Source organism: Acanthochromis polyacanthus, chromosome 15 (assembly GCF_021347895.1).
Source record: "Acanthochromis polyacanthus isolate Apoly-LR-REF ecotype Palm Island chromosome 15, KAUST_Apoly_ChrSc, whole genome shotgun sequence".
Taxonomy (NCBI): Eukaryota; Metazoa; Chordata; class Actinopteri; family Pomacentridae; genus Acanthochromis; species Acanthochromis polyacanthus.
Genome location: NC_067127.1, coordinates 37,738,923 through 37,765,554, shown reverse-complemented (window position 1 = coordinate 37,765,554; position 26,632 = coordinate 37,738,923). Strand labels below are relative to the sequence as shown.

At 41.0% G+C, this 26,632-nt stretch overlaps 2 protein-coding genes and 1 long non-coding RNA gene across 10 annotated transcripts; all 3 read left to right on the top strand.

Annotated features, from left to right (window-relative positions):
* The first annotated feature begins 156 nt into the window (after window positions 1-156).
* Window positions 157-2,089, top strand: LOC110971596 (homeobox protein Hox-D4b-like). Its single transcript, XM_022221968.2, has 2 exons — window positions 157-844; window positions 1,367-2,089. Exons 1-2 carry the CDS (start codon window positions 355-357, stop codon window positions 1,723-1,725), a joined length of 849 nt encoding a protein of 282 aa, XP_022077660.2. The 5' UTR covers window positions 157-354; the 3' UTR covers window positions 1,726-2,089.
* Window positions 2,090-7,323: 5,234 nt separating this feature from the next.
* On the top strand, window positions 7,324-26,066 carry mtx2 (metaxin 2). Its single transcript, XM_051960127.1, has 10 exons — window positions 7,324-7,500; window positions 10,853-10,900; window positions 12,900-12,946; window positions 14,318-14,390; window positions 17,181-17,257; window positions 17,727-17,819; window positions 17,964-18,002; window positions 18,995-19,120; window positions 19,726-19,802; window positions 25,491-26,066. Exons 1-10 carry the CDS (start codon window positions 7,461-7,463, stop codon window positions 25,648-25,650), a joined length of 780 nt encoding a protein of 259 aa, XP_051816087.1. The 5' UTR covers window positions 7,324-7,460; the 3' UTR covers window positions 25,651-26,066.
* On the top strand, window positions 10,936-12,879 carry LOC127537547 (uncharacterized). 8 transcript variants are annotated; one of them, XR_007947270.1, is made up of 3 exons: window positions 10,936-11,238; window positions 11,399-11,430; window positions 11,495-12,879. It is a non-coding gene; the product is annotated as an uncharacterized LOC127537547 (long non-coding RNA). The 8 variants fall into 8 exon arrangements; XR_007947271.1 differs by lacking the exon at window positions 11,399-11,430 and adding an exon at window positions 11,303-11,334; XR_007947272.1 differs by having other exon boundaries at window positions 10,936-11,430; window positions 11,687-11,750; window positions 11,783-12,879.
* Window positions 26,067-26,632: the final 566 nt, after the last annotated feature.

Below are 26,632 nucleotides of genomic sequence, written 5' to 3'. Positions count from 1 at the left end.
GTCCGGAGCCTTTTATCTCCTTTCTCTGCTCGCAGCGCCGCGTTTTGTTGTCCGCCCTTTGACCGCCACAAGGCCGAACCTGGGCCCGCCGGCCTCCGCTTGGGCCGCAGTAATGTTCCAGCCATCTGTGGGGGGAGGGAGGGAGGGGCAGCCAGGGGAGGGGGTGATCGATAGCTTTATTCATGGATCGGTTCAGGTATCGGAGGAGTTCCTGCTCCTCCAGGCTCCGACATTCTCTCCAAATGAGTCCATTACGGCCCACATAAACAACCCGGGCTGGCCTCCCATTGGCTGGCCGCGGGGTCACGTGTCCCGCGCGGCCGTCCGTCTATTTGACAGGCGCAGGATGGCCGAATGCCAGAGGGGCGACACCGAACGGACCGAGGGCCAGAAAGAAAAATTAGTATTCCGCAGCAGCCGCGCTATAAATCAATCATGGACTCGTTCGTGCTGAGCTGTAAATACGCAGAGCCGCAGTTCCCGCCTTGTGAAGAAGATTACAGTAATTTCAGTGACCAGGGGGGGTATTATAACTGCCCCCAGGACGGCGGAGGCAGCTACGGAGGGGGATACCAGAACCTGCAGCCGCCTCCGCCTCCGTACGACCCGCAGCAACCCGCATATCCTCCCTCTGCGCAGGACGCACCGCCGCGGCTCTACCCGGCCTGCAGGGAGGGCCCGGGCCCCGGGAAGGACCGGCTCCCGGTGGGGGACCTGCAGCAGGGCCCGGCCTGGACGACCTGCGGAAAGCCGCCTCAGGTGCAGCGGAGGGCGGCGTGTGCGAGCAGAGAGCGGCCGCCGGTGGTGGTTTACCCCTGGATGAAGAAGGTGCACGTAGCGCACGGTGAGACCCGGAGCCCCTGCCTCTTCTGTCCGTCTGTCTACCTGTCTGTCTACCTGTCTGTCTACCTGTCTGTCTACCTGTCTGTCTACCTGTCTGTCTGTCTGTCTGTCCATGTGTCTCTTCTGTTTCTGCTCCATCTGTGAGCCGCTTTTTGTTGTCCAGATATTTACGAGCTCAGTGAGACTCAGAGAGAATTATGGCCCCATAAAGTTTTATGGCCCTGCAGCAGTGTGTGTGTGTGTGTGTGTGTGTGTGTGTGTGTGTGTGTGTGTGTGTGTGTGTGTGTGTGTGTGTGTGTGTGTGTAACTAACAAAAAGTTGCAGCTCGGCACTAAAACCAGCTCCCAGTTCTCCATAAATGTGGATTAAAGGAACAAAAACAGTAAAATTCTGAAGCAGTAAAAACTAAACAGATCAAAAATATTTGAGTTGAACTGGGTTAATTTTTACAGAAACGGAAATGAAATAAAAACTGAACTAAACGTCGAAATAAAGTGTTTATTTTCTGTGGTTGTTTTTCCAGTGAATCCGAACCACGTGGGTCCGGAGCCGAAGCGCCTGCGCACGGCGTACACGCGCCAGCAGGTCCTGGAGCTGGAGAAGGAGTTCCACTTCAGCCGGTACCTCACGCGCCGCCGACGCGTCGAGGTGGCTCACGCGCTCTGCCTGTCCGAGCGGCAGGTGAAGGTGTGGTTCCAGAACCGGCGCATGCGCTGGAAGAAAGACAACAAGCTGCCCAACACCAAGGGCCGCAGCAAGAGCAGGCGGGACAACAACAACAACAACAACAACAACAACAACAACAACAACAACAGCAGCAGCAGCAGCAGCAGCGGCGGCGGCGGCGGTGGAGAGTCTGTGAAGGCGGGGATCACGGTGTGACGTGTGCAGCAGCTTTACGTCTTTATGTGTGATGATAGAAGCAGATTCAGGAGAAAACAGGGTCTTTGTTGTTCTACAGGGTAAACATTCAAACAGGGTTTTATCTGAATTTATGAACATGTACAGAAAGAAAAATGACCAAAGCCTCGGAGCAGAAACATTTGGATTCCTGATGTGAGGATGGAGAGCTAAAGCAGCTTCTGTTCTCAGGACGGAAACAATACAGAGCTGATTCCAGTCAATATGCTATTATTATTATTGTTATTATTGTTGTTATGACAGCTTTACTGCAGTACTTATTGTGTTATTTAGAGAGAAACTTTTTATTCTTTTAGCAGCTTCCAGCTTCTTTTCTACGTTTGAGCTCAATTTTGAAAATAATTAAAGAAAAACTTTGTGTAAAAAATTTATCTGTATAAATGTTTTGATAAAATAAAAAAACTACCAAACTGAACGTGTGTGTGTGTGTGTGTGTGTGTGTGTGTGTGTGTGTGTGTGTGTGTGTGTGTGTGTGTGTGTGTGTGTGCTGTAATTACACCATTAAAGGTTTGTCTCCACTGAAGCCGCTGTGCGTAAAAACAATCCTCTCCACCGTCAGTATCATAAAGTTTAAGAGCGGCTCTCTGAGGGCCACAACATCTTTGTTTAAGGAAACAAAGTGAACCGAGCCGAGCCGAGCCAAAACCAACATGTGGCGCGTTATGGCTCAACGGAGCAGCTCCTGCAGATTTAAAACATTTCGTCTGTAGAACCAACGAGGCCGGTCAGTCCTCCTGAAACTGATAGAATGTAAAATATAAAATGTTATCTGTCAGTAAATAATAAAAGATTATATTTTTCTTTGGAGCAGGGACTTTTCCGCACAGCGAGAACATATGGGGATAAAGGAGTGTGTGTGTGTGTGTGTGTGTGTGTGTGTGTGTGTGTGTGTGTGTGTGTGTGTGTGTGTGTGTGTGTGTGTGTGTGTGTGTGTGTATGTGTTGAAGGAAAATAAATCAGTTCACATTCCAAGGAGCCGCTTCCTTTTTGGAGACAAAAGCAAAGTTCGCATCATAAATCCTGAAGCGTCAGATCGCAGACTTGCTCTGATTTAAACGGTGATTCTACAGAGGAGGCCGCTCCAGGTCAGTCAGAAAATACTTAAACTCTCCTGTTTTTCTTTTGAAACTATTAAAATGTAAAATATAAAAAAGTGTCATGTGGCAAAAGTTTATATTTATTGTTTATCTTTGTAACTGGGGTTAATATGCACCTTTTACGCACAATGTAGGCACAGCGCACAACGAGAACATACGGGGATAAAGGAGTGTGTGTGTGTGTGTGTGTGTGTGTGTGTGTGTGTGTGTGTGTGTGTGTGTGTTGAAGGAACGTAAATCAGTTTTCATTCTAAGGAGCCCGCCTCCCTTTTGGAGACAAAACCTCTCCAAAAGGGAGGCGCAGCGTAAATCGTGAAGCGTCAGAGTGCAGATTTGGGGGTCAATCAGAAAAAAATCTAAACTACCCTGGTTTTCTTCTGAAACTGAGAGAATGTAAAATTTAAAATCATTATGTGGCAGTAAACATTAAATATTTAATTTATCTTTGGAACAGGGGCTCATATGCGCCTTTTACGCACAGCGCACAATGAGAACATATATGAGGATAAAGGAGTGTGTGTGTGTGTGTGTGTGTGTGTGTGTGTGTGTGTGTGTGTGTGTGTGTGTGTGTGTGTGTGTGTGTGTGGTAGGAACATAAATCAGTTCACGTTCTAAAGAGCCGCCTCCCTTTTGGAGACAAAACCAAAGTTCTCGCAGCATAAATCCTTAAATCCTGAAATCAGATCGGAGCCTGAGGTTCAGGTCGAGGCCTGACTGCGGCTCGGTGTGAACTCCTCAGTGTGCAGGAAACTCCTGTAAGTCGGTGTAAAGTCCTCCTGAAGCGCCTGGAAACACTGAGTGGCTGATGTTTGAGGGAAACGGGCGCTGAAAGCCATTAATTGGAGTCATCCGGTGGAGACGCGGCTCCGTGTGCAGAAGAGCAGATCCATCAGGAAGCCGAGAGACGCAGACATCACTCACAAAGCAAAAGCTGCTCCATGTCTGCGCCGTAAATAAGGGGGAAAACCCCGCAAAAAGTAGAAAACCGGGAGGCAAAGGCTGCAAGATGCATTAAAAAATAGAAACGTGGCTTCAGCATGTTAAAAAAAAGATTCTGTTAAAACATAGACAATCTGTCAGCGCAGAAAAACACACAAATATAAAAAACACAACAACAAAATGTCATTAGGTTGGTACCAGAATTAATATCAACAAAAACCAGCCACGTAACGGTCTGAACCTAAAATACAGTTTATAGATGACAAATAAAACTAACTGTAATTTAATTTAGCTAAAAGGAAAACATCAGATAAATTCCTGCCAGCTTTATTTTGACATTCACGGATTAGAAAGGAGAGTTTTTAACACAACATACATGAACAAAATGACTTAAAATATGTAAAAATGCCTCAATATGTCCAAAATAATGTGAGATTTATATCAAACATTGTGACAGACGTTCACAGTTTCTGACCTAATTAACAAAAGAAAATAGAAATTATTTGAAACATGTATTTTTTTAGAAGCTTAATTTAACAGAGCAGCAACATTTTAGTCCAGATATGGTAAAAATATCATTTATGTCTGCAAAAACACACATTTCAACATTTCTTTAAATATATCTTTGGTAATTTTTTTTCTGTCTAACTGTGAATCTTTTTTTATTTGATCACATTCTAATTTATATTTTATGATTATTCTTAAATGTAGATTTTAATTGAGTGACTGCAGATAAAGTCACAGGAGCTTTAACAGCTGCAGTGGTTTCTTCATTAAAAAGTGAACCTTCTGAAGCAGATCATGGATGGATGGATGGATGGATGGATGGATGGATGGATGGATGGATGATAGATGGATGGATGATGGATGGATGGATGATGGATGGATGTTCTGCTGAGATGTTTGTGTTTTTAGAAACCTGGATGTTTCTTCTGGTGAAGCACTGATGTCCCCCACTGGTGGCTCCCGGAACTGCAGCCTGAGACACAAAGAAGATAAATCTCTGAAATGATCTCAGTTTGAGGGAAAAAAAGAAAAAACTAAACACAAAGCTAAAGAGATAAAGATGAGATGAGGTTCAGGGGCTGACAGGGAGCTGCAGGTTTCAGGTTCAGCAGCATTTTAAAGCTGAGATTTGACGTGTTTTTACTCTGATTCCTGCTCATTCTGTCCACATTAAACCCACATACAGGTGGAAACAATACGGCATGAACAGCATTAAAATTATTAATATTTACTAATAAGACACAATGTACAATTTAAAAATGTTCTTTAAACTTCTTCAAAACTCATTTAGGACAGATTTTCAGTCTTTATGCAGATTTGAGTATTTTTAAAAATTATTTCTGGCCAAATTTCAGTTATTGAGGTCAAACTTTGAGTAGAGCTCCATTAAATCACACTTCAGTGATCTCTGGGATAATTCCAGACAGACTTTGGGAAAATGTGATGACTCTGAAGTCATTCTGAGCAAAATTGGGACAAATTCCAGTCAGTTTGACAAACATTTTAGTCACTTTGGATGAAATCTGTGTATTTTTTTGACAACTAGAGCAACTGTAGAGCAAAGCTGTGTCCTCTCTTCTATTTTCCATCTGTCTTGATTTCACGTCTCACTCTACCTCCTATTATCAGGATCAGACTCATTCTTTGGACTGTTTTCCATCAGTGGTCAGCAGTAACAGCTAGCTAAGTATCTAGCTTCTACTGCTGAGAAAAAGATCACATTAGCATGGATTAGAGTAGGGTTAGCAACAACACAGAAACATGGAATAAAGATGCTACCATTGATGTGGAAGCTTTGATAGCTTATTATTGATCAATGTGGAGCAGAAAACTGGAGAAGAAAAGTTTTTTTTAAAAACATTTAGAAATCCAAATGCCCTCCAGGTCTGTAAGAATCCAACAGTTTCCATCTTTGTGAGTTCAGACAAATTCCCATTAAATTATGTTCAACCAGTGAACTACTGTGAGTTAAAGGAACAAGTTTTTCTACTACAATCAAAGGTGTTTCTTATTTTCCTTGCTTTATTGACATCTATAAACTCATGAAAACGATGTCTGACACTTTAAAGGTTTGTCTGAATCAGGCCTTTCAGGCATCAGAACCTACTGTATGTAACATCTACTGTAGCTTTGTAGTTGCTGTACGGAAATAATAATATATCTGTTTGCATAAAATGCGGTTCTATTGCATATACTTGCCTGAAATGAAATGATAAATACAATACAAAATACAATACAATTTCTATCTTGTAATAATAACTTAATGCCAGCAGGTTCCTTGAACAGAAACCTGAACTCTGTTTTAGAATTTTTTACAGTTTCATTTCATATTTTTAAGGATAATCAGCAGCATGATTAAACTCAACCAAAATGATGAAGTGTTGAGAAGCAGCTTCCACACCTGAGACCTTCTGAGCAGAAACCTGAACAGAAGTCATGCTCATCTGTTTATCTTCTGATTTTATTGAACTTTCCGGCTCCAGCAGCGGCAGATGGAACTCCTGAAAGTCACATTTAATTTATTTAATTACAACAAACATCACATCAAAACCACAGGAAGTTCTAACAGTCCTCACCTGTCTGAGCTGGAAGCCATCTTCTCCTGGAGTTTAAAAAGAGGCGGGGCTCTAAAGCTGCTCTGTTATTGGCAGATGAGCTGTTCTCAAATCTGATTGGACGAGGAGAAGGAGAAGAGGAAGGAGAAAACCCAGAAGAAGAAGAAGTCTGTTGTGCATGGGTTTTAATAATGACTTTTATTGTCATTATTATTCAGTAGTGTGTGGTAGCTTAGCAGCTCATTTAATTTGTAGTATATGTGTAATATATTAATTTAAAGTTAAAGTTAAGGTCTCTGTACAGGAGAATTCTATAAAACTACAATGAACCATCCAAAAGACTATAGTTAAAAATGTTAAAAACATCTTTTTTTTTTTTTGCTCAAAGGATTTTCCTACATTCGAAAAATTATTGTTTGAGCTCAATAATTATCAGCGGTTTGAATTAATCTTTCTGAGTTGTGACGACTTCTGATGAAATTATGTTCAAATAACAAAATACATGAAGTTAGGAGAGGAGATGTTTCCTCTGAAAATTAAATCTATTTTCATTTTTTATTACCTGAACTATTAATTAACACAAAGCAGCAGGATGTTTCATGATGATTATTATTATTGTTTTTATTATTACGATTATTGTTATTATTACTGTTATTATTATTGTTGTTATTGTTATTTGTATTTTTATTATCATTATTATTGTTTTTAAATAATAATAATAATAAATAGTGTGGTGTGGTGTCAGTAAACGGCCTGTAGGGGGCAGCAGCGCCTCTGCTGACTGACAGGAGAACTCAAAAACTCCTGAAATCGGATTGATTACATTTGTATAATAACAACATATAAAAGCCTTTATTTAGTTTTTTATTAACTTAATTTATTCTTTTTTAATAACTTCATTTATTCTATTGTTTTGTATAAAGTGTGCCGGTGTAGTGGAACCAAATACCGGAGTCAGAGTTCCTGGTCCGGACGCTAATGCTGGCCGGACCGGTGAGCTGTTGTCCTTAGAGCGTCTGTAGTTCGACCTGAAACTGTTATATCTGGTGTTAAAACCAGTAGAACCTTTAAAAACTGGTGGTTTTATCCCAGCAGAGACATGTCTCTGGCGGCTGATGCCTTCGTGTCGCAGCTAGCAGGTAAAATATTCCAGAATCTTCCAGATTATTCCCTCGAGCCGCTGTTTCTGCGGAGCTTTATCGAGCTAACAGCAGCATTTCTGATGTTTGATGGAAAATAGCGTTAAAGATGGAAGTACAGCAGGATTTCTCACATTAGCTGCTCTCATTTAAATTTAATATAATTATTACACCCTCTGAGCTATATTTAATATAGTAGCAGCAACATTAGCCACTGTCATTTATTTTTTAAATAATTATTAGACGACCTAAACTTTCTTTATTGTGCACTAGCATTAGCTCCTCTCATGTCATTTTAATATAATTGTTTGACCCTCGGAACTGTTTTTATTATACTAACAGCAACATTAGCAGCTTGCATATCATTTTATATATTTATTTCTCCATCTGAACTGTATTTTTTTATACTAGCAGCAGCCTTACTGACGTTGGTTTGTGATTTTTAAGCAGCTAATGATGGGGAATACAGCAGGATTTCTATCATTAGCCTTTCACATCTCGTTTTAAAATAATTATTAGACCACCCAAACCTTATTTTTTCATGCTAACACCAACAGTAGCTAGTCGTATAATTAAAAAAAATCATTACTAGACTACCTAAACTTCAATTTTTATGCTAACAGGAGCATTTTCCAAGATTAGCTGCTGACATGTAATTTTTGAACAATTATTATCCTATCTGACCTACATTTATTATGCCGACAGCAACATTAGCTGCTCACATTTAATATAAAGTAATCATTAGACCACTTAAGTTTTATTTTTCTATGCTACCAGGAGAATTTTCCAACATTAGCTGCTTACTTATAATTTTTAGATCACACAAACTTTATTTTTGTATGTTAACAGCAACATTAGCTGCACCTAAATAATTTTAAAATAATTATTATCCTATCTGATGTACATTTTTTATGCTAGCACCAGCATTAGCTGCTCATATTTAATTTTTAAATATTTACTACGTCATTTGAACAATATTTTTAATGTTACCAGCAACTTTAGCTGCTCCTGTATAATTTTTAATATAATTATTATCCCATCTGACCTACATTTTTTATGCTAACAGCGGCATTAGTCGCTCCTGTTTTATCCACCAGAGCAGTTTAGTGCAGCAGCTCGGCTATCTGGGTCAAACAGTCATAAAGAAATAATCTCTTTTCTAATTAACCTCGTGTCTCTGCGTTGCTTTACCTGCTCTGTGTCCTACATTACAAACAGACAGCTTCTATTTACCAGTTTAAAGACACATAACGCAGTTTTTAAGCTGCACGGAACCAAAATGATGCTATTAATAATATCAACAGATTAATATAGTCTCAGCAACATGTTTCAGAAATTTTTACAGTTTCAGTCCATATTTTTAAAAAGAGCTAATGGATGAAGAATCCACCCATAAATCAAGTTAAATACAGTCTGGTCGAGTAAACCTCTACATTTGGTGTGTTTTTTTTGGAGGAAAAGTATTTTAAACATCAGTCAGAACCATCATTAATCAATCTGAGAACTGATGTTTGTGTTTCTGCTCATTTTTCTGTAGATGTATGAAGATTCTGTTCTTTCTAAATGATTCTTCTAAAATAAACTCCAAGAAACCCAAATATTAAATGTATTTATTCATTATTTTAAAATGACTAACTTGTATAAAATGACTCAAATATTTCCTAAAACAACCTAAAACCTACAAAAATTTTTTAAAAAAAAGGTTCATATTATTAAAAAATGTTTGCTAAAATTATAAAACAAATGTTCAAAATGACTCAAATTTTTTGGTCAAATTACTGGAAATGTGCCTAAAAAGACTCCAAACGTCCCCAGAATAACGGGAACGTTTGCTGCAGTGACAGAAATTTTTTCCAAATAACTGAAAAATACAAGGTTTGCTGTGTTGCTCAGCATATTCTCAACAGCATGGAGGAGATTCCAGGAGACAGACAGTTAGTCTGGGAGAGCTGGACAGGACTGTAGAAGGTCCTCAACCGATCAGCAGGACAGGTATCTGCTCCTTTGTGCAAGGAGGACCAGGATGAGCACTGCAATAGCTCTACAAAATGAGCTCCAGCAGACCACTGGTGTGAATGTCTCTTATCAAACAATCAGAAAGAGATGTAATGAGAGTGGTCTGAGGGCCCAGCGCCCTCTAGTGCCCGCTGTGCTCGCTGACCGGCACCGTGGAGCTCGGCTGGCATTTGCCATAGAACACAGGAATCTGCAGGTCCACCACTGGTGCCCTGTGCTTTTCACAGATGAGAGCAGGTTCACCCTGAGCGCATGTGACAGACATGAAAGGGTCTGGAGAAGCCGTGGAGAACGTTCTGCTGCCTGTAACATTGTTCAGTGTGACCGGTTTGGTGGTGGGTCAGTGATGGTGTGGGGAGGCATATCCATGGAGGGACATAGAGACCTCTACAGGCTGGACAATGGCATTCTGACTGCCTTTAGGTATCAGGATGAAATCCTTTGACCCATTGCCAGACCCTACATTGGTACAGTGGTCCTGGATTCCTTCTGGTCCAGGACAATGCCCAGCCTTATGTGGTAAGAGAACTCATGCAGTTCCTGGAGGATGAAGGAACTGATACCATTAGCTGTCCCCCACGCTCACCTGACCTGAATCCAATAGAACACCTTTGGAACATTATGTTTTGTTCCATCAGACACCATCAGGTTGCTCCTCAGACTGTCCAGGAGCTCAGCGATGCCCTGGTCCAGTTCTGGGAGGAGATACCCCAGGACACCATCCATCGTCTCATTCAGAGCTTGTCCCGACATCGTCAGTCTGCATACAAGCACATGGAGGCCATACAAACTACTGAATACCATTTTGAGTTGCTGCCAAGGAATTTCAGAAAGATGGACCAGCCTGCCACATCAGTTTTTCACTTTGATTTTGGGGTGTCTTGAATTTAGCCTTCCTGGGGGGTTGATAATTTTCATTCCATCAAACAATGTGACACTTTTCATTCCTAACACATTATCCAGTCCATATCAATGCTAAGATCCAGTTTTTCTCTCCACATTTGATATACGATATGTTTTCAAAGTGTTCCTTTAATTTTTTTGAGCTGTGTAGTTGAAATCCTTGAAAATGGGAACATATGTTTATGCTGTGCATAAAGCAGCCTTTAATCAGAATACATCTCATCTCTGTTGCTGAAACTCCCTGAAAGGTTTTTTTAATAGTTTAGTATTTTTAACCTTTAAATTACCAGAGCTAACATTAGCGATTGTAATCTCTGTAATAATAATAATAATCTGTAATATTCAGAGTTAAACAGCAGAAGCTGAGCGGCTGCAGTGACCTTGGTAATCCAGCGTCTCCTTTCATTCCTTTTGTTCTGTTTTTGTCTGACAGCTGCAGAGCCGTGGCCGGAAAACGCCACCTTGTACCAGCCGCTGAAGGGTGAGTGTCTGAACAGACTGCTGGGTCTGCAGCGGAGCTTTATGCTAACTGTCCTTCTGACTGGTTTGACTGTCCTCTACAGGTCCTTCTGACTGGTTTGACTGTCCTCTACTGGTCCTTCTGACTGGTTTAACTGTCCTCTACTGGTCCTTCTGACTGGTTTGACTGTCCTCTACAGGTCCTTCTGACTGGTTTAACTGTCCTCTACTGGTCCTTCTGACTGGTTTAACTGTCCTCTACTGGTCCTTCTGACTGGTTTAACTGTCCTCTACAGGTCCTTCTGACTGGTTTGACTGTCCTCTACAGGTCCTTCTGACTGGTTTGACTGTCCTCTACTGGTCCTTCTGACTGGTTTAACTGTCCTCTACAGGTCCTTCTGACTGGTTTGACTGTCCTCTACAGGTCCTTCTGACTGGTTTGACTGTCCTCTACTGGTCCTTCTGACTGGTTTGACTGTCCTCTACAGGTCCTTCTGACTGGTTTGACTGTCCTCTACAGGTCCTTCTGACTGGTTTGACTGTCCTCTACTGGTCCTTCTGACTGGTTTGACTGTCCTCTACAGGTCCTTCTGACTGGTTTGACTGTCCTCTACAGGTCCTTCTGACTGGTTTGACTGTCCTCTACTGGTCCTTCTGACTGGTTTAACTGTCCTCTACTGGTCCTTCTGACTGGTTTAACTGTCCTCTACAGGTCCTTCTGACTGGTTTGACTGTCCTCTACTGGTCCTTCTGACTGGTTTAACTGTCCTCTACAGGTCCTTCTGACTGGTTTAACTGTCCTCTACAGGTCCTTCTGACTGGTTTGACTGTCCTCTACTGGTCCTTCTGACTGGTTTAACTGTCCTCTACAGGTCCTTCTGACTGGTTTAACTGTCCTCTACAGATCCTTCTGACTGGTTTGACTGTCCTCTACAGGTCCTTCTGACTGGTTTAACTGTCCTCTACAGGTCCTTCTGACTGGTTTGACTGTCCTCTACTGGTCCTTCTGACTGGTTTGACTGTCCTCTACAGGTCCTTCTGACTGGTTTGACTGTCCTCTACAGGTCCTTCTGACTGGTTTGACTGTCCTCTACAGGTCCTTCTGACTGGTTTAACTGTCCTCTACAGGTCCTTCTGACTGGTTTGACTGTCCTCTACAGGTCCTTCTGACTGGTTTGACTGTCCTCTACTGGTCCTTCTGACTGGTTTAACTGTCCTCTACTGGTCCTTCTGACTGGTTTGACTGTCCTCTACTGGTTTTATATTGTTTATGTGGTTGTTGTGGCTTTGTCTACCTGACAGATGCACATTAGCTGCTAGCTAGCTAAGCATTTCTTTTGACTGTGTGTTTTCCTCCCAGAAACAAACCATTAAAACAACTAAACAAACAAACAGGTCAAAATGGCAAAAACAAGACAGAAAATGTCAAAAATAAGGAAGAAAATTACAAAAATGAGAAAGTAAACAACGAAAATGAGACATAAAATGACAAAAACAAGACAAAAGCTGACATAAGCGAGACACAAAATGACAGAAATGAGACAAAATACTAAAATGAGACAGAAAATGACAAAAACAAGACACAAAGCAACAAAACAAGAAGCAAAATGACTGATTTAGTCATTGTTCTATGACGTCTCTAAATATCTAGATAATATCTAGGTAGTGTTTAGGTAATATCTAGATAATATTTACTCATTGCTCTGTGATGTCTCTAAATAATATCTAGACAATATTTAGATAGTATTTAGATAATATCTAGGTAATATCTAGATAATATTTAGGTAGTGTTTCGGTAATATCTGGATAATGTTTAGATAATATTTAGGTAATGTTTAGGTAATGTTTAGATAATATCTAGATAATATTTAGGTAATGTTTAGATAATATTTAGGTAATATTTAGGTAATGTTTAGGTAATATCTAAATAATATTTAGGTAATGTTTAGGTAATATTTAGATAATATTTAGGTAATGTTTAGATAACATTGTGTAACTCTGCTGTGCTTTTGTTTCCTCAGAGGATCAGATTCTGCTGTCAGACTGCGCTTCATCTCTTGCTGTTCAGGTCAACATTCTCATTTTTTCTCCACATTCTGTGTTTATTTGTAGATTTATTCTACCGCTGTGAACTCTGAACATCTTTACTCATTTTTCTCTGCCATTAAGAAGTTTGAAAATCTGAACATTCTCTCTGTTTTTACCTTTTCTTTTGGCAGTATGATCAGTTCAGAGGCTTAAAGATGACATGAACACATGGTGGTTGTTGAGTTATTCTGAGTTATTGTTTAAGTTATTCTGAGTTAGTGTTTGGTTATTCTGAGTTATTGTTGAGTTATTCTGAGTTAGTGTTGAGTTATTCTGAGTTATTGTTGAGTTATTCTGAGTTATTGTTGGGTTATTCTGAGTTAGTTTTGAGTTATTCTGAGTTAGTGTTGAGTTATTCTGAGTTATTCTGAGTTATTGTTGAGTTATTCTGAGTTATTGTTGGGTTATTCTGAGTTAGTGTTGAGTTATTCTGAGTTAGTGTTGAGTTATTCTGAGTTAGTGTTGAGTTATTCTGAGTTAGTGTTGAGTTATTCTGAGTTAGTGTTGAGTTATTCTGAGTTATTGTTGAGTTATTCTGAGTTATTGTTGGGTTATTCTGAGTTAGTTTTGAGTTATTCTGAGTTAGTGTTGAGTTATTCTGAGTTATTCTGAGTTATTGTTGAGTTATTCTGAGTTATTGTTGGGTTATTCTGAGTTAGTGTTGAGTTATTCTGAGTTAGTGTTGAGTTATTCTGAGTTAGTGTTGAGTTATTCTGAGTTAGTGTTGAGTTATTCTGAGTTAGTGTTGGGTTATTCTGAGTTAGTGTTGGGTTATTCTGAGTTAGTGTTGGGTTATTCTGAGTTAGTGTTGGGTTATTCTGAGTTAGTGTTGGGTTATTCTGAGTTAGTGTTGGGTTATTCTGAGTTAGTGTTGAGTCATTCTGAGTTAGTGTTGGGTCATTCTGAGTTAGTGTTGGGTCATTCTGAGTTAGTGTTGGGTCATTCTGAGTTAGTGTTGGGTTATTCTGAGTTAGTGTTGGGTTATTCTGAGTTAGTGTTGGGTTATTCTGAGTTAGTGTTGGGTTATTCTGAGTTAGTGTTGAGTCATTCTGAGTTAGTGTTGGGTCATTCTGAGTTAGTGTTGGGTTATTCTGAGTTAGTGTTGGGTCATTCTGAGTTAGTGTTGGGTTATTCTGAGTTAGTGTTGGGTTATTCTGAGTTAGTGTTGAGTCATTCTGAGTTAGTGTTGGGTCATTCTGAGTTAGTGTTGGGTTATTCTGAGTTAGTGTTGGGTTATTCTGAGTTAGTGTTGGGTTATTCTGAGTTAGTGTTGGGTTATTCTGAGTTAGTGTTGAGTTATTCTGAGTTAGTGTTGGGTTATTGTTGTTTTATGTTGTTGGTTGTCCTGCAGGCCTACCTGAGGATGTGTGGTCTACCTGTGGAGGTGGTTTGCAGAGTGAACGCTGAGTACATGTCTCCTTCAGGTCAGTAGTTCAGTTCTTAAATAATAAAATATGAAAATATTAACCCCACAACCTGTAGCTGCTTTCATCACATCTCATCTTTTACTGTTTATCAGACAGGACCATGAAAAACAGAAACACTCAGCAGGTTTTTAACGTTTCATTCCTGTGTTATTTAACCCTCAAGGGACCGAGTGGGGTCATTTATGACCCCAGTCATATAATTATATTTGCCGTTTTTATATCTTTTATCTGACAAATGTTTCCTACATAAATTTTGTCAATTGACTTGTCCTACAGCTGCTCATAGTTTTTTGTAGAGATCGGCCAACTGGTGTGACAAGGATAATGGAAACTTCTCTGGGGTCACTTATGACCCCAGAAAGATGTATAGGTTTTTCCACTATTGCAGGCCTTAGTTTTATTTATTCATTTCTACCTCTAATCGCTATATTTCAGTGTGTTGCAGTGCACTATAGCTGGCAGACCTACATTTTTAGCCACAGCTGCCCTGGGGCAGACTGACTGGCTGCCAATCCACTCCTACAACCCCTCTGACCACCACCAACATTACAGCGCTCGATTTAGACGGCCGCCAGGTCGCGATTTGCGACTAAAAACCGATTTTGGCGACCAAAAATGACAAAAAACACGCTGGTTAGGGGCCCAAATATTTTGATTTGGACTTCTGACCGCCAAATCCAAGTTTCAGGGATGGCAATTTTCCGCGGATTTCCGCCGATTTAATTTCAAATTTGAACACTTTATTGTCGCTGATGTTAACATCGTTAACATCTCGCGGGAGTCCGCGAGACTCCGTCGGATCCAGAACCAGCCCAGAATGTGGTGGCGGCATCCGGAGGACAGCACCAACTGAGCCTGAGCACCGCGAACGGAAAGCACCAAGCCACCGCAGCTGTCATCTTTAACTCGGCGGGTCCGCCGGCTGCTCTCCCCACAGACTGCTCAGACTCCCGGGCTGGCTAGCTGTCCCCCGCTAGCTGCTTGGCTAACACCTGCCGCTCCTCACCGCTCATCTGCCCGGGACAAACCGCACCTGTTCCGGCTGTCAACGTCCCAGTCGCCCGCTAGAAGCTCCGGACAATGTGCTGCTCATTCGTGGGTGACTTTTCACGGCCGTGGGGGTTGTAAGGCACACTTTGCTCAGCGACCAGTGATAGCTCGGCGGCTCTAGCTAACAAGTTGACGTGGAGGAGGAACTGGACCCCCCCCCCCCCCCAAAAAAAAAAAAAAAAAAAAAAGTAGGATTCATTTTTTTGGCCACTAAAAGTTGATTTTGGCTCCTAAAAATGTCTAAATTGACGTATGTTGGAGGCCCAAAAAATGTCATTTGGGCGACTGGACCTCTCGGCCTTAAATCGAGCGCTGCATTACACAGCACACACATTCATACAGCAGTGGAAGTGGCAGCACTGGAGCTCAGGCGGGTAAAGTGTCTGCATTGGACGAACGGCTCTGCCCCCTGAGCCACAGCCGCCCCTATTCTAAATACTTCTCTGCATGTTACATCGCACACATACAGACAAGATGTTTGTGTAGATTTTGTTTTTATGTACTTTTGATTTACTGTTGAGAAAACAAAAGGAATAAAGTTTTAAAAGAAGTGGCAGACAAAGCGTGTCTAAATAAATGTTATTGTGTTCTTACAATGCATCATATTGTTCATATGGTTTTACTTTAGCTCTGAGTCAAAAATGATTTAAAGCCATGAATAATTACAGAAGGTTACTTTAGAATATCCATCTTAAAATGCAGTGGAGTGGAATAGGTAAGAAAGCACAAAAAGAGGCACTAAAGCAGACATTCCTGTGTAAAATATAGCGGGGTCATAAATGAGCCCAGTTGGTCATTTTAGTCGCTAAAATAGCTTGGTCGCTTGAGGGTTAAAGAAAAAACACTGGCTTCAACCAGATTCTGTAAAAAACTAAAAATTCTGGACTTTATATCTCATTTTGGACCAATTTGAGCTCACATCAGACAAATTTCAACTCATTTGAGACAATTTTAGCTCGTGTCAGACTAGTTTTGAGTCATTTTGGACCATTTTAAAGGTCTTTTTTGATGTAGTTGGAGATCCATCCAGCATGGTGAAGCATCCTCCTCGAGCTGATGATCAGAGTAGAGAGGACTTGTCTGGAAACATGGAAGCAGTTGTTCATTTTAATGAAATGTCACCATTTAAAGCTCAGATTTGGTTCATTTTCCTGAAGGAACCACACATGATGCATTAAAGGACCAGCTGAAAGTAGAAAATATGAGCATTTTTCTTCTGTTTTTCCAGTTTCAAGCTGATAAATGAGACATTTTGGTGACTTTTCAAAGTAAAACGTCTTTACAACCCGCTGGCAGGTTTTAAAGGCATGTTATACTTTGAAAAGTCAAAGAGTTGAGTTGAACCTTTTGTAGAAATTATGAAAATAGAGAGAGTTAATTACAGCATGAGGAGACAAAATTTTCAGTCTTAAAAAGTGAAACACAATTCCATCAATTATCAGCCAGAAACTGTAAAAAACTAAAATAATCTTTAGGTTTTTGGAAAATGAACCAAATCTAAAGTGAAAGGCTTTATTCTAAATTCTAACTAAATAAACCATTTGCACTCAGTAGATTGTGTAAAAACCTATACATTCTCTGCTCATTAACACAACAGTGAAGTCAGAGAGTTCACCGAGAGTTTCTGGTTGAACTGCAGGCTGTGTAGTTTGTGGATTCTTTGTGTGATTAGAAGCTCCTGACATGAAGGAATGGATTTTTAATTTCAGTTTTCTCCATCTTCTGCTCCTGTTTCAGGAAAGATTCCCTTTATCCATGTGGGGAACCAGGTGGTGTCGGAGCTGGGGCCGATTGTTCAGTTCACCAAAGCTAAGGTGACGTAGCGCTGAAGTTAAAATATGGTCAGAGCTTCATTACTGATCTGACACACGTCAAGTTATTTTATACACCCATAAATTATCTACATTACGTTAATATTGTTACATGTAATTTTTGTTGCTGCAGTGAATTCACATTTGAAAAATATTGTGAATCATGTGCATCATTTTTGACTTTTTAATGTCTAATAAAGGATATTTATGTTTAGTTATGTACTTTTAAACAATGAAATAACCTCTAACTTAGACTTACATTAGATGTGTAAATTCACATCCTTTTTTGTAATTCTGTTAATATCTTCATGTGTTTTGTGTATTTACAGCATTAACTTGGAGTCATTACAGGAAAGATTGGTGGAATTATTAAGAAGTATTTTCAGAGTATTTGTATGTCAAAAGGATTCTTTAAAAAAGCAGACATTTTATTGTATGTTAATGTTGTAATCTCTGTGTTTTATGCTTTCAGGGTCATTCACTGAGTGATGGTTTAGACGACGTCCAGAGAGCCGAGATGAAAGCTTACATGGAGCTGGTCAACAATATGCTGCTGACGGCGGAGGTATGAACACAACAAACAACTACACGTCAACAATGTACAACAACACGCCCACAACGTACAACGACACGCCAACAACACATGAATAAATGAATAAATAACCTGTGTGCTGTTGTAATCAGCTGATATTCCTGTTCCTGTCCTCAGCTCTATGTCCAGTGGTGTGACGACGCTACAGCTGCTGAGGTCTGTTCCTCCTCTGGTTTATCTCTGAAATATATCTGGTTTGTCTCTGGTTTACTTCAGGTTTACTTCAGGTTTACCTCTGGTTTACTTCAGGTTTACTTATGGTTTACTTCAGGTTTACCTCTGGTTTACTTCAGGTTTACTTATGGTTTACTTCAGGTTTACCTCTGGTTTACTTCAGGTTTACTTCAGGTTTACTTCTGGTTTACTTCAGGTTTACTTCTGGTTGACTTCAGGTTTACCTCTGGTTTACTTCAGGTTTACTTATGGTTTACTTCAGGTTTACCTCTGGTTTACTTCAGGTTTACCTCTGGTTTACTTCAGGTTTACTTCAGGTTTACTTCTGGTTTACTTCTGGTTTACTTCAGGTTGACTTCAGGTTTACTTCAGGTTTACTTCAGGTTTACTTCAGGTTTACTTCAGGTTGACTTCAGGTTTACGTCTGGTTTACGTCTGGTTTACGTCTGGCTTACCTCTGGCTTACCTCAGGTTTATCTCTGGTTTAGACTTAACCTCAGGTTTGTCTCATGTTAATCTCTGGTTTATCTCTGGTTTAGGTTTATCTCAGGTTTACCAGTAGTTTAGCTGTAGTGTTTACCTGCAGTTTACTCGTAGTTTACCTGCAGTTTACCTGTAGTTTAGCTGTAGTGTTTGCCTGTAGTTTAGCTGTAGTTTAGCTGTAGTGTTTACCTGCAGTTTAGCTATAGTTTACCTGCAGTTTACTCGTAGTTTACCTGTAGTTTACCTGCAGTTTACTCGTAGTTTACCTGTAGTTTAGCCGTAGTGTTTACCTGTAGTTTAGCTGTAGTTTACCTGCAGTTTACCTCTGGTTTGCTTGTAGTTTTTACCTGTAGTTTACCTCTGGTTTACCTGTAGTTTAGCTGTTGTTTACCTGTAGTTTAGCTGTAGTTTACCTCTGGTTTACTCATAGTTTACCTGTAGTTTAGCTGTATTTTACCTGTGCTGGGGTCTCATCAGGTGTGTTTTTGCAGATCTCTCGTCCCAGGTACAGCAGTCCGTACTCGTGGCCTCTCAGTAACATCCTGGCCTATCAGAAGCAGTGGGAGGTCCGGAGGAAGATGAACGCCATCGGCTGGGGAGGGAAGACACTGGAGCAGGTAAGAAACGTCTCCAGGGTTAGGTAACGTCTCCAGGGTTTAGGAAACGTCTCCAGGGTTTAGGAAACATCTCCAGGTTTAGGAAACATCTCCAGGTTTAGGTAACGTCTCCAGGGTTAGGTAACGTCTCCAGGGTTAGGTAACGTCTCCAGGGTTAGGTAACGTCTCCAGGGTTTAGGAAACGTCTCCAGGTTTAGGTAACGTCTCCAGGTTTAGGTAACGTCTCCAGGGTTTAGGTAACGTCTCCAGGGTTTAGGTAACGTCTCCAGGGTTTAGGTAGCGTCTCCAGGGTTTAGGTAGCGTCTCCAGGGTTTAGGTAACGTCTCCAGGGTTTAGGTAACGTCTCCAGGGTTTAGGTAACGTCTCCAGGGTTAGGTAACGTCTCCAGGGTTAGGTAACGTCTCCAGGGTTAGGTAACGTCTCCAGGGTTAGGTAACGTCTCCAGGGTTAGGTAACGTCTCCAGATTAAGGGAACGTCTCCAGGTTTAGGGAACGTCTCCAGGTTTAGGGAACGTCTCCAGGTTTAGGGAACGTCTCCAGGTTTAGGGAACGTCTCCTCATTAGTGGAGAAACGTTCAGCTGCTTGTTTTTATTTTTTATTTCAGGTGTATGAAGACGTCAGTCAGTGCTGTCAGGCTCTTTCTCAGAGACTTGGAACTCAACCGTACTTTTTCAACAAACAGTAAGTTTGATTTTTACTGGAATATTCTGCTGCTGTAGAGGATGAAGCAGCACCACCTGCTGGTTAGAAGCTGAACAAACCAAACATCCATCATAAAATCCTGGATGCTCAGGTCTGCTTCTGACTAAATAAATAAATCTACAGCAGTAAACTTGAATTTTACACTTTCATCTAATAATTGCATATATTTGGGATTTAACAGTAATTATTTTGTTGTTTTTTCTTATTTTTTATAATTTCTTTTCATGTTAACATTTTGTATTCTCTTTTTAAAAAAGTTAATTTTATGTTTATTAAAAGATTCAGGGTTTAATGTTATTTTAATTAGACACGTAAATACAAAGATAAATTCAGTCAATTACAGATTCACTGATCATGTCTAACTTTAGAAACAATTTCACAGCATTGAACTGGAAATGTTTTAATTTCATCTAATAAATTAAAAAATACAGTGTAGTTTTGAAATTATGGTTTGATTATATTTTCACACTTTTTGTGTCAAACATTATTTTAAAAATAAAATTTCAAGTTCTTCACAGCTGCAGTTTAATTTAAAAAAAATAAATGAGGCTCAAAATACAAACTTGATTCCCTCAGTAACAAACCCTGAGTCTGCTTCTGTGTTTTATTGTGTTTTTTAGTATTTTATTGTGTTCTGTTGTGTGTTTTATAATGCTTTATTGTGTTTAATTGTTTTTCTGTGTTTTTTAATTGTATTTTATAGTATTTAACTGTGTTTAATTGCATGTATTTGTGTATTTTATAGTAATTTATAGATCTTTATAATATTTGATAGTGTTTAACTGTGTTTAATTGCGTGTCTTTGTGTGTTTTGTACTGTGGGGATGGAAAGTTTTGGGCACCCCAGGTATAAATTTGTATTAATGTGCATAAAGAAGCCAAGGAAAGATGGAAAAATCTCCAAAAGGCATCAAATTACAGATGACACATTCTTATAATATGTCAAATAAAGTTAGATTTTCTTTCCGTCATTTACACTTTCAAAATAACAGAAAACACAATAATGGAGTCTGCAAAAGTTTGGGCACCCTGCAGAGTTTATAGCATGCACCACCCCCTTTGGAAAGTATCACAGCTCATAAACGCTTTTTGTAGCCAGGTAAGAGTCTTTCAGTTCTTCTTTGAGGTATCTTCACCCATTCTTCCTTACAAAAGTCTTCCAGTTCTTTGAGCTTTCTGGGCTGTCTGTCACGCATTGCTCTTTTAAGGTCTATCCATAGATCTTCAGTTTTGTTGAGGTCAGGAGGTTGTGAAGGCCGTGGCAGAACCTTCAGTTCACGTCTCCTGATGTAATCCACCGTGGACTTTGAGGTGTGTTTAGGATCATTATCCACCGTGGACTTTGAGGTGTGTTTAGGATCATTATCCATTAGTAGAAGCCATCCTCTCTTTAACTTCAGCTTTTTCACAGATGGCATCAAGCTGGCGTCCAAAATTTGCTGAAATTTTATTGAATCCATTTTTCCTTCTACTGGTGAAATGTTCCCTGTGCCACTGGCTGCAATACAGCCCCAAAGCATGACTGACCCACCCCCATGTTTACAGCTGGACAGAGCTTCTTTTCATTCAATTCTGTGCCCTTTCTTCTCCAAACGTACCTTTGCTCATTCCAGCCATAAAGTTCTACTTTAACCTCATCAGTCCACAGAACTTGTTTCCAAAATGCAGCAGGCTTGTCTATATGTTCGTTTGCAAACGTCAAACACTGATTTTTGTGGTGAGGATGTAGAAGAGGTTTTCTTCTGATGACTCTTCCATGAAGCCCACATTTGTATCTCTTTATAGTGGAATAGTGCATCACAACTGCAGTGTCTGCCAGATCTTTCTGGAGGGATCATGCAGTCAAACGTGGGTTTTTCACTTGCTTTTCTCACAATCCTGCCAGCTGTTCTGTCTGATATTTTTCTTGGTCTTCCAGATCTTGCTTTAACTTCCACTGTTCCTGATGATTGCCATTTCTAATTACATTCAGAACAGAGGATATTAGCATCTGAAAACGCTTTGCTACCTTCTTATAGCCGTCTCCTGCTTTGTGAGCGTCAACTATGTTGAGTTTCAGTGTTCTAGACAGCTGCTTAGAAGAACCCATGGTGCTGATTGTTGGAGAAAGGTCAGATGAGTCTGGGCATTGAAAAACTTTGAGAATGACATCACCTAGCGGGCCGCACTCTGCTACGTGGGGACAGGACTAAGGACTCTGGTAAGAGCAGAGGAGAGGGGCTCTGTATGTATGTCCATAACAACTGGTGCAACAACGGGACTGTGATAGACAAGCACTGTTCCCCCGACCTCGAGTACATGTCTGTGAGATGCCGGCCCTTTTTTCTACTGAGAGCTAACAGTAGTGAGGCTGTGTATATTCCACCACATGCCAACGTAAACACGGCGCTCTCCATCCTGCTGAACACCATCAACGTACACCAGCGGGACCATCCGGATGGTGTCCACATAATTGCAGGAGACTTTAATAAGGCCAACCTGAAGACTGTACTCCCAATGTTCTATCAGCATGTCAAGTGTTCCACTAGAGGGGACAACACTTTGGATCACGTTTATTCCAACATTAAGCACACATACAGAGCCATACCCCTCCCCCACCTCGGCCAGTCAGACCACCTTTCTCTCCTGCTCCCCCCAGCCTACACCTCCCTCAGACGTAGTGCCAGGCCCACCATAAAGACTGTTACAACCTGGCCGGATAACGCACTTTCTCAACTGCAGGACTGCTCCACTGAGACAGACTGGGACCTATTTGAACAGCAGGAGCTTGGAACTTTCACAGAAACAGTACTAGACTACATCAAGTTCTGTATTGGGAATGTGACTGTGGAAAAAACCATCCAGGTCTTCCCAAATAGGAAACCCTGGTTAACCAGCCAGGTCCACACACTCCTCAGAGTCCCTGACGCTGCCTTCAGATCAGGTGACGGAGCCCTTTACAGGACTGCTCGAGCGGGTATGAGAAGAGAGCCATAAGAAGCGCATAGAGTCCCACCTGTCCAGCAACAACACACGGGCGGTGTGGCAGGGCATTCACAACATCACAAACTCCAGGGGCGGCACTACAACAACAGAAGACCTGAGTGCATCACTGGCTGAGGAGCTAAATCGCTTCTTTGCTCACTTTGAAACGTCCCAACAGCAACATTCAGCAGCCCCTGCCCTGCCCCCACCCCCACCCAGTTCTTGCACCACTATTCTCACTGTGAACCCTAAGAAGACTTCTGGCCCAGATGGTGTTCCTGGTAAAGTGCTAAAGGCGTGTGCCCTCCAGCTCATCCACATCCTCACCAGAATCTTTTCAACCTCTCCCTGGCCCAGGCAGTCATCCCGTCCTGTCTGAAAACCGCCACAATCATTCCAGTACCTAAGAAGTCTCCCATCACGAGCGCAAATGATTATCGTCCTGTGGCCCTCACTCCGATAATCATGAAGTGCTTTGAGAGACTGGTCCTCCAGCACATCAAGGACCATCTCCCCCCAGACTTCGACACCTACCAGTTTTCATATCGTGCAAACGCATCCACTGAGGATGCCATCGCTGTAGCTCTCCACTCCGCGCTGTCACATCTGGAGCATCCTTGCCAACCGGCCCCAGGCTGTGAGACTCTGCCCCCACCTGTCCTCCACACGGACACTGAGCACCGGCTCCCCACAAGGCTGTGTGCTGAGCCCCCCCCGTACTGCCTCTACACCCATGACTGTCGTCCGGCCCACAACAGCAACCTCATCGTGAAGTTTGCTGACGATACAACAGTTGTCGGACTCATCACAGGAGAAGATGAGGCAACCTACAGAGGGGAGGTCCTGAAGTTGGCAGCTTGGTGTTCAGAAAACAACCTGGCTCTGAACACCAAGAAAACAAAGGAGATCATTGTCAACTTTAGGAAGCTCAGCACCGACCTAGCTCCCCTCTACATCAACGGTGAGTGTGTGGAGAGGGTCCACAGCTTCCGGTTCCTTGGCGTCCTCATCTCCTCTGACATCTCCTGGACGGACAACACCACGGCGATCATTAAGAAGGCACAGCAGCGGCTACACCTCCTGAGGGTTCTCAAGAAACACAACTTGGACCCCACCCTGCTGACGACCTTCTATCGCTCGTCCATTGAGAGCCTGCTGACTTATTGCATCACAGTGTGGTACGGCAGCTGCACCATGCCCCCCCCCCCCCCCCCCCCCCCATTGTGCAATATGGACGGTGCAATATTCCACTGACTATGCACTTTTTTTAAAAATTCCTTATACTGTTTTACTTAACTTATTTAGCTTATCTTATTTATTATTTTTCTTTTATCTTTTTTGTGATTTTTTTATTTCATGTATCTTGCACTAATGAAGATGCTCTTAATCTCATTGTACTAGTGTATAGTGACAATAAAGGCATTCTGATTCTGATTCGCCTGGTCTGTCCAGATGATGATTGTGAACAATCCATGACACTGTCAGGCCTCAGCTTTCCAAAGGGGGCAGTACAAGGTATTAACTCTGCAGGGTGCCCAAACCTTTGCAGACGCTATCACTGTGTTTTCTGTTATTTTGAAAGTGTAAATGATGGAAAGAAAATCTAACTTTGACATATTATAAGAATGTGTCATCTGTAATTTGATGCCTTTTGGAGATTTTTCCATCTTTCCTTGGCTTCTTTATGCACATTAATACAAATTTATACCTGGGGTGCCCAAACTTTCCATCCCCACTGTAGTATTATGTAGTGTTAACTGTGTTTCATTGCGTGTCTTTGTGTGTTTTATAGCATTTTATCATGTTTAACTGTTTCATTGTGTATTTCATCGTGCTATAGTGTTAAATTGCGTGTCTTTGTGTGTTTTATAGTATTTAACTGTTTCATTGTGTGTTTTATAGTATTTTATAGTGTTTAACTGTTTTATTGTGTGTTTTATAGTATTTTATAGTGTTTAACTGTTTCAGTGTGTATTTTATAGTATTTTATAGTGTTTAACTGTTTTATTGTGTATTTTATAGTATTTTATAGTGTTTAACTGTTTTATTGTGTGTTTTATAGTATTTCATCGTGTTTAACTGTTTCAGTGTGTATTTTATAGTATTTATAGTGTTTAACTGTTTTATTGTGTGTTTTATAGTATTTTATAGTATTTAACTGTTTTATTGTGTATTTTATAGTATTTTATAGTGTCTAACTGTTTCATTGTGTGTTTTATAGTATTTTATAGTATTTAACTGTTTTATTGTGTATTTTATAGTATTTTATAGTATTTAACTGTTTCATTGTGTGTTTTATAGTATTTTATAGTGTTTAACTGTGTTTCATTGTGTATTTCATCGTGCTGTATTGTGTTAAATTGCATGTCTTTGTGTGTTTTATAGTGTTTAACTGTTTCATTGTGTGTTTTATAGTGTTTAACTGTGTTTCATTGTGTATTTCATCGTGCTGTATTGTGTTAAATTGCATGTCTTTGTGTGTTTTATAGTGTTTAACTGTTTCATTGTGTGTTTTATAGTGTTTAACTGTGTTTCATTGTGTATTTCATCGTGCTGTATTGTGTTAAATTGCATGTCTTTGTGTGTTTTATAGTGTTTAACTGTGTTTCATTGTGTGTTTTATAGTATTTCATCGTGTTTAACTGTTTCAGTGTGTGTTTCATCGTGCTACATTGTGTTAAATTGCGTGTCTTTGTGTCTCAGACCTACAGAACTGGACGCTCTGGTCTTCGGTCACCTCTTCACCATCCTGACCACCAGGCTGACCAGCTCAGAGCTGGCTGAGAGGATCAAGAGCTACAGCAACCTGCTGTCCTTCTGCAAACGCATCGAACAGTCCTACTTTTATGACAAGAGCTCCTGAGGAAGCTCTGCTCGTGTCCTACATTCTGTCTTCTGTCATTCCCTGATGGTGTCCTTCCTGTCCTCGTCCTGTCTTTGATCGCATGCTGCAGACGGAGGAGACGCTCCTTTAAAGGATTCATTAAATCATGGAGATCAGCTGCTGTAGGAACCACATAGTTCTGTTAACCAGAAATCCACCAGAACCCTGAACTCACCATCATGTATTCACTCTGATGTTCTCCTGGTAGAACATCTGGAGATCACAGCTGGACTCCACCCCCAGGTCTGAAGTCTCGCTGGGTTCTTCCTGTCGAGGTTTTAGAACCTCCAGGAGATGAGAAGAACCCTGATGGACAGGAAGTTTGTTTCAGCTGCTCCACTTTGTTGTGTTTGTGTGGATGTGAAGTGCCTCCAAAATAAAAGACTTCCACTTCACTCTGAGGTTGTTTGACTTCATTACCCAGCAGCCATTTCACCTGATCACTGTCTGTCTGCAAAAACTGAACACAGGAAGAGGAAAGAAAGCACAAATCAGGAGGTGTAGAAGGAGTCATAGTTCCACTAATCAGGAGGTCTAGAAGGAGTCATAGTTCCACTAATCAGGAGGTGTAGAAGGAGTCATAGTTCCACTAATCAGGAGGTCTAGAAGGAGTCATAGTTCCACTAATCAGGAGGTCTAGAAGGAGTCATAGTTCCACTAATCAGAGCTCCTAAAATGACTCCACAGACAGTGAACTACTTTCTCCATCTGAGCCCAACTCAGATGGAGTCCAGATGTTTGGTGAGAACCTGACCAGGGCTACCACAGTGGATCATGGTCCTGACAGTGAAGCATGGAGGTAGCAGTATGATGATCTGAGGCTGTATATTGAAGACATTTCTAGATGCATCATGAAGGTCTGAGGATGAACCAGAATCCTGTCTGACCAGCTGGAGAACAGGAATATTTCAGTAGGAGAACATCCAGAGAACATCATCACACCAGAGTCCAAAATTGTCTA